At 39.4% G+C, this 22259-nt stretch overlaps 2 protein-coding genes across 2 annotated transcripts in view; one reads left to right on the forward strand and one right to left on the reverse strand.

The window, feature by feature from the left end:
* The window catches only part of LOC128091252 (translation initiation factor IF-2-like), a 50640-nt gene extending 43742 nt beyond the window's left edge, over positions 1 to 6898 (reverse strand). Inside the window, exon 1 of the mRNA XM_052704305.1 lies at positions 6807 to 6898. Within this exon, the coding sequence (XP_052560265.1) occupies positions 6807 to 6898 (92 nt within the window). The remainder of the gene's footprint in view (positions 1 to 6806) is intronic.
* YES1 (YES proto-oncogene 1, Src family tyrosine kinase) overlaps positions 1 to 22259 on the forward strand; it is a 51817-nt gene that overhangs the window by 10856 nt on the left and 18702 nt on the right. The window lies entirely within an intron of this gene.

A 22259-nucleotide genomic window follows, 5' to 3' on the forward strand; every position in this document is an offset into this window, starting at 1 on the left:
AACTGCTTTTTGGTTTTTAGAAACTCTTGCTGCAACTTCTTTGTGACTAAAGCACATTGTCAATCAGCCCAAACCTCCCCATGCCAGCCAACTGTCCCCTTAATGCAGCAATTCAATGGAATGAATAGGGCTCATACTTTAAGGAGACAATTGGCTACCAGAAAGAGTGCCAAGTTGATTTAACTTTGCACAAGTGTGAAAGAGTTTTTAAATGGATGCTGTCAACTAGTGTTGGCCTAAGGTTACAGCTGCCTGGAAATTGTTATAATCTTATTGGGAATGCGTCCAAATTTGTTTAAAATATTTTAGTCAACCAGCTCACTGCAACGACTATTAATATCCTAGAAACTATTGTTAGGCAATCATCCTTGGTCTATCAGAAGCATAGTAGACATGCCCTGGCCAAGTGTACAACATGGCTTTTAAAATTGACTTTTTTTTTTTTTTTTTGGCAGTACATCACTAAATTGTTGAAAGAAGCCAGGATTCATGTTGTAATCTGCTCTTCTAGTTCAGTGTTATGCCACAGCTTGTGTTTGAAGCACTTAGTCAGATGTGTAATATGGTATAAAACCACAACTGCAGCCTGCCATTACTGCAGGCATGTCCAATCAGCTGCAGCCCAGCCCAGCTGGCAGTGCCCAGCCCCATCATAGCAGCAGCTCTTCCCACTGAGCAGCCTAGCCTTAAGCACCAACCAAACCTCAATGTGCTGCGAGTCCCATTTGGGCTGAAATCAGGGCATGGGGGGCAGTGCTGTGCCAGCCCAAGTCATGGCCAGTAAGGTTATGAGCTTTGCTTCACTAAATGCAGCCCTGTGAACAGCAAAAAGTATTCAGCTGTACTTTCCAATTTGATAAAGGAATTTGAGAATGCATTTCAAAATTGCAAAAAAAAAATATATCATTTTTTGGCTTATTTGTGACTTCATTTTCATTTGGCATAAATGCATTACCTGCCAACTTTCAGATGATATGTGTAGAGTTGCAATCAAAAAAATGTGACAGTGTCTCTCTACTAGTCTTCAGAAAGAAATACCTCTCACTTCACAGCCATGCCTCATTCATGTCACTGCTTTTGGGCAGTATATCCATTTGTGAGCAACTTTGCAAGGGTGAAGCACAGGAGGAGAAAAATTTCATCAGAAATCTGATGTATACCTTGAGAGCTCACTACAAATTGCAGTCACTGCCATCAAACCAGAGTGATGCATTAGTTTCACAGAAGCAAGGTCATGTATCCCACAAGTTTTATGGTTTTGCTGCTTTTTATGTTTCAATAAACAGTTAAAAAATAATATAGGATTTGTTATTTTCTATACATTTACTACAGTATGTATTTCACAGAGGCTCCTCTGAAGGTAATGCCTCCCATTTTATGACGCTGGCTCACAACGTCAAGGAAGATGTTAGCGGTAGGGTAGTAGAAACTGCATCTTCTGTATATTCAATGAATATAAAGATGTTATAATTATGAAATAAACAAGAGAGTTTGGCAAAGCAGATTATAATAACAAAAAGAGAATAGATAGAAAGCTTACCACTATCCTGGGCTTGCTGCAAAACTTGACAGGAGGGATCTCCAGAAGAGATCCTTCCCTACTAGTAGTCAGCTAGTAGTCAGTGGGTCTAGGAGAGGCGGAGCCAGGCTCCATCCCTTCCGGCAGCCCAGGTGAATTGCCTTCACCTGTGTGCCTGTGGCTGACTCATTGCTTGCCTCAGGTGATCAGTCAGAGGTTCAGGCTGTGATTCAGCAGTTCCCATACACCTTCCCACCAATATCCCATTACATGTTGTTGCTGAGTGACAGATGGCAGCAGAGGGGCAGTCTGACAGAATCTGACATGAGATGAAAGAGCATCTGACATGGAAGTGCATATGGAAGCAAAGTTGTGTCACTGAATTCTTCCATGAGGAAAAAATGGCACCTATTTACTTTCATCAATACATTTCTAGAGACCAACCAGTGGCTGTGAGTATGGTGAGGCTTTTCAGCAGTAACAACTGCAACAGTGAATCATCTCCACTAGTATAGATTTTTATGAGTGCAGCATGCAGACTCTTGTTCATTGCTGGTGAAGTACGGAACTAATGGTGGTGACTACGTAGAAGAATAGTGTTTTATGGCAAAGAATTTGCTCTATTAAATAGCGTTATTGTGTTATTTCTAGTGATTGTATTTCCCTTGGAAAAAATGGGAGGCATTACTTCTGGAACAACCTACATGTATGCTGTCCAAAACAATTCCTCTCCACTCAGTGTGATTCAGGCAAGGCAAAAAGTTGGGCACCCACACATTGCTGTAAGGCTTGCAAGGCTGATGTACCATTTAGCCACGCATTTCCCATTTTATCCAGTATGTGGAAACCTTTAAAATTGGTTAGGTTTTTGGAATACTGTATCACCTCTTTGCTGGCCAAAGGTTTTTGATGAATTTTTAGTGGTTGAAGGGATGTGTACTTTCTGGGTATATGTATTGGGCAAGAAAGGGTGTTCAATGCAAAACCCTATTTTTATTGAAGGCACCTTTTAACACAGTGTGTGTCATAACAGTGCAGTCTGCAGGGAAGACAGAAGTTAAAAGAAGTTAAGGAAAAAACACAGAGAAGGTACTCCCTACAGTTCCTCATGTCTCTATTTTTGGGAGCCCAAGGAATCTGAGAACAGGAACTACTACTGTCAGGAACTTGACAGAATGTGGGAATAAAACTAGGGAGGATGTGTTTAACAAAGTGCTTTATTTAAAGGTGAGAAAAATTCTTAAAAGGCCTGGTTGTCAGACATATGCCTGATAAACTTGACTTTTCCCAACAGTTAGGCATGTTTGGGATGTTGAGGAGAGTATTTTTGTTTCTTCTCTGAGTTCATTCAGTCGCTACAGCTGCAACAATGTTACTACAAGTTTAGATCCACTTGTCAGAGAAAAAAGAAGCCCTGTTGTTTCAGTGTGTAGCTGGAATAAGTAGTTTGTTTAAGGAGTGACTTGAGATTCTTAGTTGCTTTAAGTACATCCCAGTTATTATACCCATTAGTAGCTGCTAGTAACTATGTGTGTTTCTATAGATACAGAAATATTTATTTTGGAAAAGATGAAGAACAGAAGCTAGAATAATTTCCAAGTGTGAAGGACTAGTAGCTGGTTAGGCATTGTTGGCATAGCATGGATTCATAAAGGAGAAATCATGCTTAATCCACCTTCTGTGGTGTGATGGATCCCTGGAATAGTCTCCCCAGGGATCCAGTTGAGTCACCATCCCTAGATGTGTTTAGAAACCGTTTGGATGTGGTGTTCACAGACATTGTTTAGTGGAGGGTTGTTAGTTAGGGTAGCATGGTTAGGTTGTGGTTTGACTTTTCCAAGCTGAGTGATTCTATGATTCTGTGATGGCTTGGTGGATTATGGCAGCAGTGTGAATGTCATCTCAACTTTTGTGGGGTTTTCAGCACTGTTTCCCGTATAATCATCATAGACAGACTGAAAAGTTACATACAAGTGGACAGCATGGGGGACTAGAAACCGGCTGAAATGCTTGGTGGGTTGTTATCAGTGATGTAAAGTCCAGCTGCAGTTCAATCACTAATGGTATACTCTAGGGCTCAAAAACAGGGTCAGTGCTGTTTACCACCTTCGCTACTGACCTGGGTGATCAAACATGTGCACCCTCAGCACAACTGCAGAGAACACAAAACTGGAATGGGAATGGTTCATAGACCAAAGGGTTATTCTGTCTTTTGGAAGGCCCTTGTCAGTCTGGAGAAATGATCTGACAGGAGCCTCATGTGTAGTCCTGTACATGGGGAGGAACAACCCCAGGCACCTGTCTGTGCCGAGGGCCACCCACCTATAAAGCTGTTCTGCAGAAAAGGACCTGGCGATCTTGGTGCACATCAGGACACACATGAATATCTGCCATATGCTTGCAGCAGAGAAGTCTAATACTGTTGTTGGCTGCATTAGGCAAACTATTGAGTGCAGATTGAGAGAGGTGGTCCTTCCCCCTTTCTTAGTGTTGGTGAGAGCACAGCTGGAGCTGATTGAAAGGCTGAGCAGCACCAGAGGCTTTTAAGATATAAAATCATAGAATGATCTGCAATGAAAGGGGCTCACAAGGATCATGGAGTCTGGCATCTAGCTCCACACAGGACCACCCAAAATTCAGGCCATTGTCCAATTACTCCTTGAACTTCAGCAGCTTGGAACCATGACCACAGCCCTGGGCAGCCTGTTTCATGCTCACTGCCCACTAGTTAAGAACTTCTTTCTAACTCCCAATGTGACCCTCCCCTGTCGCAGTTCCATGCTGTTCCCTCAGGTCCTGTCGCTGTCACCAGAGAGCAGAGCTCAATGCTGCCCCTCTGCTCCCTGTGAGGCCACCCGTCAGCCTCCTCTGCTCTGGGCTGAGCAAACCCAGGGACCGCAGCCACTCTGCACATATTGTGTCCTTCTGACCCTTTACTGTCTTCGTAGCTCTCCTTTAAATACTCTGCTAGTTCTATGTCCTTATATTGTGGCACCTAGACTTGCATGCAGTGCTCAAGATGAGGCCACACAGCACAGAACACTATGGGGTAACCCCACCTGTTGCCTGGTGGCAGTGCTGGATCCGATGGACCCTGGGGTACAGTTGGCCCTTTTGGCTGCTGAGGCACACTGCTGACTCAGATTCAACTTGCTGTCAACCAGAAACCCAAATCCCTTTCTGCAGGGCTGCTGTCCAACCTCTTGTCCTCCAGTCAGTCTTTACATAGGTCAAGGATTGCTTTGTCCTAGGTATAGAATCTAGCACTGGTGGTTGTGCGTTTGGTGCTTTTGGTGCAATTGGTGATGTGCTTTCATGTGTCAAGATCACTCTGCAGGGTCTCTCTATGTTTGAGGAAATCAGTAGCTCCTCTCAATTTAGTAAGGTCTGCAGACTTCCACAGTATACCTCCAAGGCCTGCATCCATGTCACTGATGAAGATGATAATGAGAAGTGGCCCTAGAATGCAACCTTGTGGATCTCCACTAGTGACTGGCTGCCAGCCTAACATAACCCCATTTACCCCAGTGTAACCCTTTGGGATGCTGTGAGAAGCAGTATGGAAAGCTTTGCTGAAATCCAGATTACATCAGCAGCCTTCTCTTGGTCAACTATGTTGGTAACATTGTCACTCATTAAAATGAGTATTCCCTCATGAACCCAGGTTGGCACAGGTCAGGGAAATGTTTTCATCTTATGTTTGGAAAGATGATATTTCAACATCCGTGATAGTGGTTTGTTTTTAAATGCTGTAAAAACTTGGACTGTGCATTGTGCATTTGTTCCAATGATCTCTTTACCATGGTGAAAAAGGGTTTTGTTTGTTTGCCTGTTTTCCTCCATATGCTTGACTAAACATCCTGAATCCAGACTGTTCTGTTGGTGCTAAAATTGCAAACTTCTGTTAACCAATAAAAAATACAGAGAGAAAGCTGAGGGCAGACTCAGACTGAAACTGCTGTATGTGGATTTATATACATCGTTGTATTTATCAGTAAAAACGTGATCACAGTGAAACTTGCCACAGGCAGACCCAGTGAAGCCTTAGAGCTTGCATCAAGGAAAGGCAACTGATCAGTTCAGTATGATGAGATTTGCTTTCAATTCTTTTTGGACTTATGAGTAGAAAATAATGATCAACACTAAGCTGAAGAAAAACTGAGTGAAATTCAACATGAAATTTAGAGGGAAATTTAGAAACCTTGTAAAATCGGTGAGGATAAAAATACTTGTGTATATTAAAAGCTGACTTGTAGTCCTTCTCTCGTGTTGCCTAGTCTTTGGTTATAATTTCTGCAGTTTTCAATTCCAGTCTTCCAGTAATATGTTAAAAGTTAAACTTCCCTTTGAGCAGTATCTCATTTACAAATGAATAACTGCATTTTCACTAGCTCATTTGCATTTTCTGATAATTGCAACAACTGTAAAACAGTTGAATAGCTACTACTGCACAGCGGGATGTATTTATGGACCTATAATTTGCAGACGGAGAAGATGAGAGAATCCTTTTGATACAATTAAATCTTTGTAGTATTACTGTTAAAGTAAATCTTTATCGTGTACCAAAATTTTTATCATGTACCAATCTTTTGAAGGACACTGCTTGAACTGGCTAAGGAAAATAAAAACTTTTGCATCTGTTTCTAGAGGCTTGCATTTACTCTTAGCACCCTAGAAGTCTATCTTTCTGAACTGCAAACAAACCAGGAACCTCTGTACTGTGCATAGGAAGCAACAAAGAATCACACAGTCACACAATCTTAGGAGTTGGAAGAGACCTCTGGGAATCATCTATTCCAACCCGCCTGCTAAAGGTGGAGTAGATTACACAGGAAAGCATACAGGTGAATCTTGAATATCTCCAACGAAGGAGTCTCCACAACCTCTCTGGGGAACCTGTTCAATGCTTTATCACCCTCGTAGTTTTCTCTTGTGTTCACATGGATCATCCTTTGTTCCAGTTTGTGGCATTGCCCCTTGATCTGAAGGAAGTTCCTGGAAACCACTGAAAAGAACCTGGCCCCATCCACTTGACCCTCACCCTTTGGTATTTGTAAGCATTGCTAACATCCCACCTCAGTCAAGTCTTCTCTCAGCCTTTCCTTATAAGGGAGGTGCTCCAGGCCCCTAAACATCTTTGTTGGCCTCCACTGGACTCCTTCTAGGAGCTCTCAGTCTTTCTTGTGTCCAGAACTGGACACAGCACTCCAGATGTGACCTCAGCAGGGCAGAGCAGAGGGGGAGGTTCACCTCCCTTGACCTGCTGGCTACGCTCTTGTTTATTTACCTCAGGATATTGTTGGCCTTCTTGGTCACAAGGGCACAGTGCTGTCTCACTGCCACCCTGCCGTCCATCAGCACACTCAGGCCCTTCTCCATAGAGCTCCTCTCCAGCAGGTCATTTTCAAATCTGTGTTGACAGCTATGTAATGTAGTTAAGATACAGATTCTGTTATGCATGATCTGTTCTGTCTTAGTCTGTATGTAACACTGATTTTTGTTTGGTTAGTTTAAACAGGCTTCAGGAGAGATGTGAGGAACTAAGAATCACTAAGCTTGAAACCTGTTCCAAGTAAATCAGTAGAAGTAATAGTGAAGACAACATGGATAAACATGATTTATTGAGAAAGAGTGAAGAGTCTGCTATGAGAGGATGTCGCTTTGTTATCTCTTTGGAGTTTTTTGAAGGTATCAGCAAACACATGAAGAAGTAAAAGCTGACGGTAATAGCTTATTTGGGTTTCCAACAGTTACTTGACAAGTACCCCCTCCAAAGAACTTTGAAGAAACCAGGCAGCCATTGGATTTGGGAAAAGAACTTAATACATTTAAATTAATGACTAAAGTATAAAAAAAAAAAATGGAGAGTTGGGGTAAATAGAGAGGGGTCATAAGAAACAATTCTCCATGATTATGCTAACAGGGAGCGTTCACATTGATAAAGGTATAGGAGAAAGGTGAGCTCACAGTTTACTGATAGGTAGATACAGAGACTGCTGTGCGGTCACTTACATAGTGTCAGGACCACTGATCTCTTCCTTGTATGTCCACCTTGACAGACACTCCTGTTAGAACTGAAGAGGCATCACTGATAGACTTTGTCCCTTCTTTTACTCCAGTGATCCCTTCCATCACAGTGCACTGTGTTAATGAGATTGAGCAGAGAGTGCTGCATGAGATGGGCAGACTGTAAGGACTTAATAATGCTCAGTGACTGGACTTTAAAATGGCAGAAATTGTTTCCCATTGGTAGCTTAGTGTGGTACATACTGGAGGAAGGGAGGAGCAAACTTACCTTCACATTTAAAAAGATGAGATCAAAACTGACTCTTGCCTCTCAGCACTGATGTCAAAAACAGCCAAAGATTAGAAATATTTAGGAAGGGAGACTAATGGTTATACTTTGACAAAAAACCAAACCTGAATTATTTTATGTAGTTCTGCCCACTCACCCCTATTTCACTTAATTAAAAAAAAAAAAAAAAAAAAAAAGCTAAAACTGAAATTAAACATAATTTCAGAAAGAATAATGTTGAAGTTTTAAGGAAGAATTTAAGGAAGAGCAAATATGAAAACAATTGGAAGCAATTTCTGTAAGAGGAGCAGCATGAATTCTTTTGGGCGAAGTGGTGGCTGAAAAATGGTGTAGCAGAATGCTGTAAAATGATCACTAGCAAAGGAGGCATAAATAGGAAATGTTTATTCACCATCTTTTTTTAATGCACTCACACTAAGAGGTATCTAATGAAACTAGCAGCTGATGAATTGAAAACAGACAAAAGGAGGTGGTTCTCAACAGAACGTGTAATTAAGCTATAGAATTTCTTGCCTCAGGAATTTCAGGAGGCTAAACATTGAAAATCAGTATCAAGGGAAACTGCCATTTCACAGAAGGAAAATCGTCAAATACAAATACCTGCTTCTTGTATCCTACTTCTGCAAACTGTTGGAAGCTCGGGGAGTATTGCAGGGAGGTACTGTTATGTATTTTTGTGTTTTTACATGCTTCTCTAGGTATCAGTGTTGGCTACTTTGACAGGGGATTTGAATGGACCTTTTGCTCATGCACTGTACAAGCATTCCTTTGTTGTAAAGCTTGATCTTTTAATATTATATTAAGCAGAATTCATTTATTATTATTAAATTTCTGTTTACTGAATCCTTTTCTACTGGTAGCACTCAAACTTTAGCCAAAAAATGGGGTACCTACCTATTTATGGTAGTTTTAGGATCACAGGCTACATGTACTTCTCTTTGTGTTACCTTGTATTTACTATCAGAATATTCAGGGCAGGGCAGTACTTGTCAGATCAAGGATTAATTTTGTATGACTTTGTCCTGTTACTGCTGCAGGATATTTTTTAGGTCATATAAGGGATGTTCTTCTAGTCACATCTGTCTTGCATTCCATGCAATAGGGGCCTTTAAGGAAAGAGGTGTTTTAGGAAAGAGGCATTTCTGAGTGGGTACTGATAAATTCATGGCCTGGGCTGTCCATAGGCTGGCTGTTCCTGCTTTCCTTGCAGACTCCTTTGCAGTGTTTTTATATCTCTATTCCTTCCCACAGACATACTCAGCACCCTTGTGTCTCTGTGTTGTATGTGACCAGTTTATTGATGAAAAATATACTTCTTTGTTTCTGCAGTGACTAGAGAGAGCTCTCCACTTGTAAATGGAGGAGTAATATTAAGAAGACATACTTTGTGCTGGATAGAAGTACTGCATTTGAGAAGATTTGTCCTATTTGAAACAAGAGACTGCTATTTAAACTAGCTGTCTTTTTCCTTTTATTGATGTGGCAGCTGCACAACTTGAAGATGATTTTTACTGTTTGGTTCAATCTTAATTAATTATTTTGGTTTAATAGTATACCTTGCTACTACATTACTGATTTTGAATCTCAAGTCCCTGTTTGCCTTAGAAAAATTCTTGAAGTTCAGGCTGAGTTTAGATAGTTAATAATCTTAGTAATGCATATTCATCCAGTTATGTGTATTTTTATGAAGATACTGTCTTCTGAATAGGTTTCTGTATGTGACTGCAGTATCTTAAAATAATTATTGTGTATTCAGCAGATGTTTGTACCAGATGTGTGGGGTTTTTATTTGAATGAAACGCTTATTTTTCTATGAATAGTTCTCTGCCCATTGTGTGAAGGCAAAATAGTGGTGACTGCTAAGGTTTTTACATATAACTTAAGCTAATGGTAATCCTATGTGCTGATTCAGTGCTGCTTCTCCCCTTTTTGAAAGAAAAGTTTTCTAGCCTAATTCTTTAATTCAGTAGCAGATGGTACCCATTAAGCATACTATGCAACATGAACTTCAGCATTAGCTATCAGGAGGCAGCTTGGTGCGTGCCAGCTTTAGCTGCCTGAGCGTGAGCTCCTTCTGTAGGCTCTCTTTGGAGTGGAGAGAAATAAGCACTTTCATTGCATGATTCATCTCATCCTAAGCTATATATCTAAATTGGGAAGATGAAATCCACCTGAAATCCACTGATGAGTAGAAATGTCTTTTGTTTAAGCTAAGGCGTTAATAAAAAGACTATCTTGACTGCTTTATGAATCTCTTGTTTTCTCCCATGAATTAGTTTTCAGATATTTAAAACTCTGTATCCAGGTTCATATTTTGTGTTATTTGGAGCTGCTGTGCTTTTACTGCAGATTTGAAAGTTAAAGAGAAGGGTATATTCACATAGCTTTGCAGAATTAGGTACATAAAATTAGGCAATCTGAGTAGTCTTATTGCCAACTGGTTTGGTTGGTTTTCTGAGTTTTTTTGACCAACACGATGAGAAGAGCGAGGTATAAAAGACAATTTTTTAAATGCTGTAAATTTTGTTTAAGACGGACAAAAAAGACTCTTCAGATGTCTTTAGAGGAGCTCTTCCTCTGGAGCAGCCTGTGTCTCTGTGTTAGTTGCACAGGAAGCCCTTGCACAGGTGTTGTAGCCTGCAGAGGTTCTGTACTGAAAGAGGCATGAAGACACCTTGAGTTTTGTTTCTGTCTGTATGAAGTTGACACTCAGAATGGCCTGCATCCTTTTAAAGAACTTTTAATACTATGCAATGCTTACTTGCTCTGTCATGCTTGAAAACTCTCAATCCCCTCCCATCTCTTCTTCCCCACCCCATTTTTTTTTTATTTATAGATCTCGATGCCTTTTGGCAGCTATCTCCTTTTAGTTGTATTTCTTTTTGGAAATTCTTTTTATGTCATAATTTGTGGCAACTTTATCTTCTTGATCAGAATGATCAAGTCCTACTGCTAGTCACTATCATTATATCTGAGGAGGAGATGAATTATTACAATCTTGTTGTTAGTGTACACTTCTGCTCTTGTATCCTATTCATTACACTTACATTCAGCTGTATATTGAAGAGTTATGTCAAGATTGTTTTGATGTATTTGTCCTTACATTAATGTTACTATTTTTCATTTTCTCTATCAGCCTTAGTGTTCTAGGAAAGTAGTTTGGTAGAAGAAGACAACTCAAACTCTCAGGTAATGCATGTAGATAAATGTGCATTCCTCAGATTTCCTTCTCAATTTTAAAGCAGCGAATACAAACCCGGGGAAAGAGCTCAGATGGAAACAGATCTGAAAGGTTAGTATGGTTCAGAATAGGGAAGCTGGGAGATGTACAGATTCTGTGTAGACTCCTCATGAAGTAAGGAGCAACCACTGAGATTTCCACCTGATATTGACTGGGGCTTCACTTGGGGGCAATATTTGTTCCTCATGCTGGGTTACAACCAGCATTTGGTAGAAATAGAAAGCGCTACTTGCTCCTTCCCTTTGGACAGTTTCAAGGAAATGATTCCCGTCTGGGTTGTTTTTGTTCGTTTGTTCATTTTGTAACAGAGTATTTGGGTTTTAGAGCTGTGCAGAGTAGATCTTACAGTCCTTGCCATTGATCTATAACAACCTTTCTCTGGTAGCTGAAGGCACTACTTCTGCTCAGCTGCGGGGTTATCAGTGTTGCTATTACGCTGAGTAGCAGTGGATTCTGGGACTGAGCTCCAAATAACAGAACTTGCTTTTCAGCAGACTCATTTATTGTTCAGTCTAGAAAACTGTTTAAAAATATACAGAATTGATTCTCACACCTAACCTGTGGGATGATAGCATTGCATTCACTCTGCTTGAGGGATTACAGAGAAGTCTAGAGCTCATAAAACTGGGTGAGGACTTGAGGCATTTCTGATGTTTAGACGATTTGAGTATTTGTAAGCCACGAGTTTACATTAGTGCAAGTACTGGAACACTGAAATGGATAGAAAAACCACATAAAGGGACTTAAAATATCTTCCCCACCACCCCTGAGGAAGGACATGAAATTAGGTCTCCTTCTCTAACTCATGTTTTCTGTGAATATGAAAAAATATATATATTTTAAATGCTTGTGTTTTCTTACTTAATGCACACTCAGTTTTACTGAAATTTTCAGTTGGAGCTTCTCAACTGCTGTGAGATGCGTATTTCAGCTCTTTTAAGCATGCTGCTTGTGTATGAAGATTAAGAGTTCTGTCATCACAATCTTTCTATTTTAAGCAGCATTCGTTCTTTTTAAATGTTGTTAGTTTCCTTTACTGTTACTCAGAATTTAAACCTTTCTGACCTGGGACCAAAATTTAAATAGCTGCTGGAAGTTACAAGGAACAAGCTGTTTGGCACGTGTACTTATATTTGTACCGAATCCTGGTCATCTTCCCCCCACCCATCAGTGTTTCAAAATTTGGCATTTCATTAAAATGAAAGTTTGGCCATTCCTCTGGTTCTACTCTGAGTCAAAAGAGTATTAATAAAAGCTCTATTTGCTGCTTAGGGGTGAGAAAATTTTCTACTGAATAGCAGTTATTTAGCCAGAAGTTAATATTGACATATAAATCATGTGCTTCTAAAAACAAGATACCAGTATGACTGAGAATACGAAAAGGTGAAGGCATTTTGGTTGCTTGTTTAGAACAGTTTATCTATCTGAATCTACTGATAAAAATTTAAGGATATCCTTGTGCTGCAGTGTACCTTATTGTAGGTGAACAGTATTCACCTGACTGAAATACCTCAAAACAAACCTTTTATTTTCCTCTTTTCTGTATTTGTTGGTTACTAATATTCTTTCTGGCTCCTCTTCTAATGAGAACCCATCTCACTCCCACTGTACCTGTTCAGTGTCCTCATCACTCTCTCATCTATTCCTCTTTTGTGCTCAGCAGCTGACTTACCAAGTTACCAGCTTTGTTCACTTTAGAAACCAGCGACTGATAACATGTTGTGCATGTTGCTGGGCAGCTCATACTTGGATTTTGCTGTCTGCATGGTAATTACTAATCTGAGCTGGAAAATGCTAAATTAGAGGACACACCTCTGGCCTCATGTGGAAAACTCTTTAAAGGGATGAACAGAAACTATGTATTCTGTAGTGTATCCTTAGAGTACTCCTGAAGACTTCAACAGGTGGGTTTTTTTTTTAGTTATATTTTGGTAAAATTTCCCACCGTAGGAAATGCTCCTCAGAAAAAGTTTGCCTTCTTTTCTTTCTTTCTTTCTTTTTTTAAAGTCACTTAATGAGTTATAAGGGAAAAATCAGCAGATCTATCTAAAAGCCAACAAGAAATGGGAAATGAATACTCTGTGGTTTTCCATTACATGCCATCATTGCAGGCTTGTTAAATCCCATACATGCCACTCTAATTGCTACTCTGGAGCTGGAAAGAGTTGAGTGTTTTGATTTCTTAGGCAAAAGAATCAGCATGAAATGAGAGGAAAATATCACATTGCTTTTGAAAGCAGAGAATTAAGATCATTTTGGTAGCAGGCTCACAAGTATGTAGGTCACTCTGAAAGTAACATCTCCCATTTATTTCCATGGAAAATACAAACAATACAAAGAGCACGATAACAATATTTGATAGAGAAAATTCTCTGCCACAAAACACTATTTTTCTATGGTTGCTACCGCTAGCTCTACATTTTTGCCAGCAATGAACAGGAGCCTGCATGCTGCATTCGTAGAACCTGTACCAGCAGAGGTGATCCAGTGTCGCTGTCACCACAGCTGAATGCATGACTCGCTGCCTCACTGCGCTCACATCCGCTGGTTGGTCTTTACAAACAAACAGAAAGTGTCAATGAATGTCAGTGGGTGCCACTTTTCCCTCATGGGCAAATTCAGTGACACACTTTTGCTTCATACGCACTTCTCTGTCAGGCGCCATTTTGTCAGACTGCCTCTCTTCTGCCGTCTGTAACACAGAACAAAATGTAATGGAATATTGGCAGAAGGTCCAGCCTCTATTGCCATACCACCATCTGCCTGTGATGTCAGGGACCAACATCTTGAAATAGGAGGCATTACTTTCCGAGCAGCCCTCATTGTTTGTGGAGTGCCCACATTCAGAACGAAATGCACTGAGGTGCAGCATAGTTGTCTTCCTCCTGCAGAAGCTCAGGAAGTAGAACTGCTGCATGCCTGAGCCCCGAGCACATTGTAAAACAGTGCCAACTGCTTGTAGAGTGGTTCTGAGTGTGGCAGTGAAGTATTGAAGATACGTGTACAAAGCCCTGGGTAGGATGATGGTAAGGCTCACTCTACCGTGTCCTGTTGCCTTTGCTTTTGGATGAGTGAATGATTTTTCTAAATCTGTCTCACAGCTCCATGATTAGAATAATCTGGATTAGTTGAGAGTCTGTTTGTGGCCGTTTAATCCACCAGAGTACAATATACCTTTGGTAAGAGCGATGAAGGCTCTTCTCAAGATGAGGAAGTTTCTGCTGTGGAGCAATGCTGAGATATCCCCGAGAACTGTAAGGGACAGTTACTTCAGCTGAAATAAATACTCCATTCTCACTGAAGGATTAAGAAGAATATTCCCTACCCAGAGTGCCATCTCCATGCTTGGTGATGCCTGTTAAAGGGAGATACTGAAATAAATGCAGGGACTTGGAGAAGATGAGATTGACGGGTGAATGCATTCAAGTGAGACTACATTGCACTTAGCAGAGGAGAGGTTGCAGCTGTGAACTACACACAACCGTGCCTGAGCTGAGAAGGGACCTCAGGATCCATCTGCTCCAACCACTGCTCAAGCAGGGCCACCCAGAGTAGGGTGCCCAGTTCCGCTCATACAGAGGGAACTCAGTGGTGATGGGGCTCTCAGGAAAAAGGTGTGTCGTGAGTCAAATGCAGAGCAAATAGGAGGCACGTATTTTAGTGATTACTGTATTTAAAACTCAGGACTTGTCCAGTGTGGGTGGACTTTGATTAGCCAGTCATTTTAAAATGGAATGAATTTGAGCATGTGTATACTTTCAAAAAGACAGAAAAAGAGAAATTAATTTAGGACAACTCTATGGCCTCTATTTTGCAAGATGCCTGACTAGCTAATTAAGATAATTTCTTCTGGTCTTCTTTTCCTATGACAACTATTATATCTGTCAGTGCAGAAAGTAGTAGAACAGCAGTAACAATAGATATTAAGGTTATAATTCTTGTTTAGTTAAAACATCATTCCCTTTTTATGAGGATATTATTTAGCAGGTGTCATCTTACTCTTTTTGTTGTTGTTTAGTTGTGAATTCCTTTACGGTATAATGGTACTCTTCACTTGTATTTTATGTGCAAAGGAAAACAGAAGCTATTGAATCATGAAGAGCAGCATAAGTGTGTGGTTTTAACTGTTTATACATAGTTTGACTTCTTGTTTTAGTCAAAAGGTTGATGTTTTCCAGCTGGCTTACTGAGATTCCTGTTGTTCAGCAAAGAACTAATTGCTGAAGGAGATATGGGCATATGGTTTTTCAATAAGTGAGCTGCAACATTTTATCAGTAATTGGATTTAAATACTCTAATCACTGATTTTTGTTAAGATGCTAATCATGTCCATTGTGTTAGCAAGGATAAAGTAGCCTGAGAATAAAGGGGAATTTACTTTCATCTTAGAGTGATATTTGGCTAATGGTAGCTTGACAATTCATTTCTGCAAAGTAGGTATGTTTCAGTCACACACCAAATTATCTAAATCTGTTCCATGTGATTCCTTAGCACGATTACTGCTTATAATTTGGATAGATGTTATGGTCATATGTTATAGCATTTTTTTTTTTTTTTTGCTGTTTAATTTTACGTTGCCATGACTGTTCTTTTCTTTAACATTTTAAGTTGACTAATAGTGACTAAATGATATTGTAGCTTGACTCTTGCTAATAATGAACTGTGTGAGCTTGCAAATTTTGTGGCCTGTTTTTCATATCTATTTCATAATTAATCTATGAAAAAAAAAGATATTTACATTTTCATAGAATTTGTCAGAACAAAAGCACTGCAAATAGTTGTAGTTCATAACTTTTTCTTTGCTTGTTCTCCAACGCAGATGTCCCTTGGGAAAGCATTTTGCCTGCTTCTTGCTGAAAACAGAACAATTATGTTAGTAAACAACATTTAAGAGTTGCTTTTGAAATATCTTCTGGAGGCATCTTTATTTGAGATATTATGCTTAAATAGAATGGTGAGAAATGGTATATCTAGAAGCATTGTGTGATACCAGGCATTCTTTTTGTTCTTCTCCAAATAAGATGAAAATCTATTTATAAATCAGTTCAGAAATCCTGTCTGAAATAGAACGGATAGCTTGACAAGTTGTGACATGCATTGCACTATAATCTGACACAATCTTTTGGGCACACTTCTTGAGTATATCGGGCTTTCTGTTTTCAAGATAATTCCAATTAATTACAAATTGTAATTATTTACAAATTGCGAAGCATAAATAGCTATTGCACTGAATTGTCCTTTTCTACTTTAATTTATTTATTGGCTGTACGCTTAAATGTTCGAGACAATGGAGCAGCAGTAATGCTGTCTAGACGATGTATTGGTTGTTTAGTCTGGTGCAGTCTGTTGTCAGAGAAAATCTCTTCGTGTGCTAAAGGCTTCAGATTGTAAGGCTTGACATTGTAACTCTACGTTTAAATATAGCTTTGCGTGCACGTATGATATATTTCAGCACGTAAAATTGCTTTTGCAGTTCTGATATTTTAGTTAATCTCTCCCTTGTGATCTGGACCATTGGAATAAAGAAAATTAATCTGTCAGTGTTGTGTATCCATTTTGCATCATCTGTCTTAGGTTGGCAGATTTTTTGTTGGCTGTATTAAAAAAATACATATTTTTTACTCTTTCTGGATATGAGCTAAGCTGACTTCACTAAAAACTGAGGATAAAATATTATTTTAAGAAAGTTTATATTTCTAATTATGTTCAGCGATTTGTAGGTTTATTAAATGAAATTTAAACACTTAAATGTGACTCTTTTTTTTCTCTGATATGCTCTGAAGTTTCTGAGCAGCTTCTTCTGGCTCATTCAGTTGCCCCAGCTAGACTGTGCCCTGTAAAAGTGGGTTTGAGCTACTGGGTATTTCTGTCTGGTTTTCGTCCCAGCACCTCCTTTCTTTCGTGCTGTTTCCTTGCATCCGAGGTGGACAGCTTGCAAGTAGAGGGCAAGAAGATTGGTGATGGACATGTGCTTCATCAGGTGCACAAGCAATTTAGATGAGAATCCATGCTGAGGTGCTTCAAACTAAGTCCAGTTCTTAGCCGCGGCACACTCTTAGGGGGTTTTAGAAATCTTGTCCAAAACAGAAAGTTGTGTTTAAATCTATATCATCACTGTAATAATGTTTTCTTGGATATGGTTATTCCTGTTTAACCAGGCAGTTTAAAGTATTTCAAGCAAAGACATGCTGGAATGGAAATCTTATCCATGTTTTTCATCAACATAACATATATTAGGTTATATTCATTATCTTGTTCACACCTGCAGGACTTTTAGTCTCTGGAATTCCTGAGTGGGTCAGTGGAGGCTGGGGCGTTTCAGGCTGTGCATATCCTGCTGCTGTCTTCTTCCAAAGCATCTGGCACTAGTTACTCTTCCTATAGGAAGACGGCCAACTTTGTTGTCAGAGCCATTGCCCAGGCTTGTGGTGAATGAGGAGCTCTTGGTTGAGGCTGAGGCCGGTGCTGAAGACAGGATACTGAATTAAATCATCTTTGGTTAGAGAAGTCATTAAAAGTTACGTAGGCTTGTTGTCTTCCACCTCCAGTCTGCTTTTCTTGAGCATGTATTGGTTTGATTGGAGAAGCCACCTTTCCTTTCTGTACAACAAGTGGTCAAAGTAAACGTAGGATATCTCAGCTAATGTAGGCAAAACAATAATTATAAGTAAACACCATCCTATGAGTATGTGTCTTGCAGAGCAGGCTATGTGTCATGCATGACAAGATTATTTTCTCCTTCATGTTCCTGAAACTTTTGCCTTTCCTTAAAAGGAGAGACCACCTCTACAGATTTCACTGTCCCAAGTATGCAGGGAGTGGGAAAAATCCTACATGTTTAATCCAGACAAAACAGGTGTGATGGGAGAAAGCTGAGACTGCTTATGTCTTTCTGGGCATTACATCACTGACAATCCAAATTTCCATTTTGTTCATTAGAATTTTTCATTGCAGTTGTGTTTGTTTTTTTGTTTTTGTTTTACCTCTGTGAACCAAACACCTCATGGGGCCTTGCAGTTGGATGACAGAGCGTGGCATGCTTTGAGATGAGCGTGGTACTGCCCTTTGGAGCAGCTCCATCTCCTGCCTCTCTGTTCAGGAGCAACAGTAGATGTTGCTTCTAACAAGAAACCTTTGTCTGAGACCATTCAAATAAGAGGACTGGAAACCCTCAGTGTCCTTCGCTGATAGTGTGTTGAAAGTCTGATATATCTGGGTAAGTCTCCCACCTCTAACACAGTCAAGCCTCAGAGGAAACACATTTCCATCATATTTTTTGTCTTTCATGACAGACATGTTAAGAAATCCTGGAAGGATGTGGAAGATTGGAGGATCTTATTCTTTCTTATGTAATTCCTGTTTGTACCGAATTTCTTAGTAGTGTTTTGAGATCTGGTGTTCCTTCTGAGTAGAGGTGTAATGATCTTGTCAGCTTGGTCCTCTAATAGAAGGATCAGTCAGACTCAATCATTAACTTAGTGTAAATTTAAAAATCTGTTTTCTGTGAAAAGCAGGAGTTAGAACAGAAAAATGTAGTGCTTGCAACACCTTTAAGCTCTCTGAAATTTTTTTTTATAAAAGCAATCTTCTGCGCACTGTTTTTTTTCTCCATGCAGTGTCTTCCATTGCTCTATTGGTTCTGCTGGCTGTGGTTTGTTCTGCTTCTGTGAAATCAAAAGGATTACCATGGGAGCCACAGAATTTTTCATTTATAAATATGTATTTACAGGCACCATAGAAAGCAGGATTTGATCTGTAGAGGCATTAGGATTAAAAAAAATTCAAATTATAATGGTGATAAAGGATAATATTTCTTTAAACATATTTTAGCATGTGAGCAGCCTAAGGTCTAATAGTTATTTTTCTGGGTAGAATTGCACTTAGAAGCATGGCAAACATTGAATTTCAAATAACCTAAGTCCTTGCTTCAGTGTCTTTTTTTATACTTCTTCCTTTATCTTCACTTTTCGCATCTTATAAGATCATTAATTACAAGGTCATGTCAGTTGCACTTTAAATGCATAATCATACAGACTCTCTAAGGTCTCGTTATGCTAATGTTATTGCTAATTATAAAACTGAATCCAGTGGTACATCATTTTTTGAAATGTCATAGGTTGTGAAATAAGGAAATATTGGAAGTTATGACAGCTCATAAAAGATAAACTATTGCATGATAAGAAGCACATAATTTGGGAATGAAAACTGTATATACTGTGCAAAGGACACAAGAGAGTTTGAGTCATTTTTTAGTTCATTTTCCTTTACCAACCCAGTGAATTGTTTTGTATTTAAAAAAAAAAAAAAAAAAAAAAAACATTTTCATACCAGAGAATCTTTTTAAAGATTAAAGGAATTTGTTAGATGCTATAGTATTGACCAGAAGCTTATTTTTCTGTTATCTTCATTTCTTTCAGTCTATGTCATTTCTAATTAATGAGTTTTAGATACTACCATCTGAAACCACCTGTCTGGTGAATGCCCTGCATTGTTTGCCTGGCGTACAAAAAGCCAGTATAGGTTGAGTGTCTCCAGTGACATACAGAGTCAGCTCTGCACTTGTTTAAGCAAATAGTCAGCTGTTAGCTAATGGATCCATTAGTGAACTTTCTACAGAATATCTTGTAGTCATTACAGCATGAAATTTTAATAACTTCAAATCAGAACTGTTTGAAATATGAGGACCTTTTTCTGCAAAACATTTTTCACACTTCAGTGCTGAAGATGCTACTTTTATGGGTAGAAACTTTGTTGATAATGCTGAGAAATAAAGTAGCAGTGAAATCTTCAGTTTTTTGGTTTGTGAGTCTCAAATTCTTTTTCAGATTATATAGCATAGGATTGTTGGTTTTAGGCAAAAAGAAAATTGCAGTCTTGCTTTATTCTTCTAGGAAGTTATTTTACTTGCGTTTAGTACCTGATTTAGTAGAGAAAGAACAACTCTCTAGAGCATCTTTTCCTTTGTGGCACATTAGAACCTCTCTGTGCAGCTGTTTTACACTGTGGTGAAATATCCAGAAGATATCTGAGGAAGTAAGTGATGGATCATAATAAAAGAGAGAGATCAGAATGCCTTCAGTTTGGCCCTAAGAGGAAGATTGTTTTTTTGTTGCTGTTTTTGATGTTGATCGGTTTTTTTTTTTCCTAGTGGAGTTTTTGTTATTAAATCAGTGACAATAAGTGAAGGAAACATGAGGCTCTCCCAGCATAAGGACTTCAAGGTTTCTGAGCCTAATCTCTGTCCCTCAAACCCCTGATTCCAATGGGTATAATATGGGAAAGTGGGAAGAACACGCAGTTCTGAGGCGTATCAGACTGCTGTGCAAGAATGCTGGCTGTTGCGTTGTTGGTTCATTATCCATGTGGTGCTCCTTCGTGCCATTGAGAGACCTTCCTTGAAGTGCTCTGAGAAACGGTGTCACAAGGAACCAGTGAATAAGTAACTTCCATATCTATCAACCTTAAAGAGCAAAGACATTTGATAGAGGAGTGGATTCCCACGTGGTACCAAAGCCTGTGGAAGAGATGGACCAGGCTACATACGCCCCAAGGGAATGGTTTGTCAGTACCTTAAGGTACCACGTCTCTTGAGGAAAAGCTCACTTATCTCAGGCTGGGTAAATATCTTTCTGAAATGAAAGCGGGGGAAAAAAAACCTTGGAAGCCATACTTCTTGATGCATTGAACAGTGTTTTCCATACGATCTAGCACTCTGCTCTAAAACTAAGTTGGAAGAATAAGAGGGCAGCACTGACTCTTGTAGCTCTGTTTGATAGAGTGCTTCTGAAGGTGCCTGTGTTACTGTCTGCAGGGTTTGTAGAGTACTGAACCATGATGAACTTTTGCCCTTTGTATGACTTCTCCAAATGTCACAAGTCAAAATAATGTCCCTAAGCGCTCGTTTGATGACAATTTCTTTCTTGAGTGTGCTTATTGTTCTGTTGATTTTTATGCACATCCTGCTAACCTTCATCCATCCTTCCAGTAGTCACTTTAGCTACTGCCTCTTGAAAATGTTCTACCACAGGATTGCGTCTATCTAGAAAGCATTGAAAGATATCTGTGGTTTTACTCCTGCCATTTGGAGTGTGGCTTCCTTATAGTCCTCCAGCCAACTCCTTACCACCCCACCAAACATGCTGGCACACTAATCACCGTCAACAGGAAAGTATTTGTTTCAAAGGAAGAATAAGCTACTGAAGTTATTCTATGATCTAGAATGATTTAACTAAAGGGAATGGACTTGTGGATTCTTCAGTCAGCACTTGTTTCAGTCAGTGGACTGAATTCTGCAAGGCCAACAAGAACTTCTCATCTTTATGTCTGTTTCTAAAAAGAGTCTGGTGCTTCAGAAATGCTATGGCAGAATGTGATTCTTTAATGTTTTGTTGCTGACCAGACAAAGAGTAATGGAAATAGTTTTAAGTTATTTCAGTTAGTTCAGTTATTTCAGTAATTTTTAATAACAAATGCAGTACCGCAATAACCAAATCCAGCATCGCTACCAGCTGCTTAGGATATTTTCTTTGATCCAGTAATATATTGCAGGACTAAACAGTAATAACTTTTTTTTTTCTTCCCATATTGTGGGCAGTCATTTTTCTCTTCCCTGCTACTCACCCTTGTGTCATCTTCCCTGTCCTTCCTACACTTAAATTCAAACAGTGTTTATCAAAATTTTCCACCTATGTTTTTGACTTTCAAAAGCCAAGTGTTTTGCTTCTGCAGTTTTGTTTTGTGGGTATGCAATTATCAAAGTAGAAGAACGTTTAAATTTTTGTATGCTTATTTCTGAATGTCTGTCTCCTTGAAGAGCTGATTGAATCTCTGCTGTTAATCTCTTTAACCCCAGAAAGAAGATTACCTTAACAGTGAAATAGCTGGGGAGGGGAGAAGCAAGGGAAAGAGAGGCAAACTGTATTTCTCCAGAATGAATTCAGGCCTTCAATAAGGACTTTTTACTGCAGTGAAGTTCATCAATGGAAACTTTTTGCTGCTAGCCACATAACAGGTGATATTAATTATAATTGCATAATCTGCTGGCGTTGTCAATTACCATGGGACTGGTAAAATTGTTTCTATCTTGTTGTTTTTAATCTTGAAGTCTTATCAGTCTGTTACAAGTTAACCAAATACCAGAAATGAGAGAGGAAAAGTGTTTGTGGTGAAAATGGTTGAATGTT

Source organism: Tympanuchus pallidicinctus, unplaced genomic scaffold, assembly GCF_026119805.1.
Source record: "Tympanuchus pallidicinctus isolate F22 unplaced genomic scaffold, pur_lepc_1.0 scaffold5, whole genome shotgun sequence".
Lineage (NCBI taxonomy): Eukaryota > Metazoa > Chordata > Aves > Galliformes > Phasianidae > Tympanuchus > Tympanuchus pallidicinctus.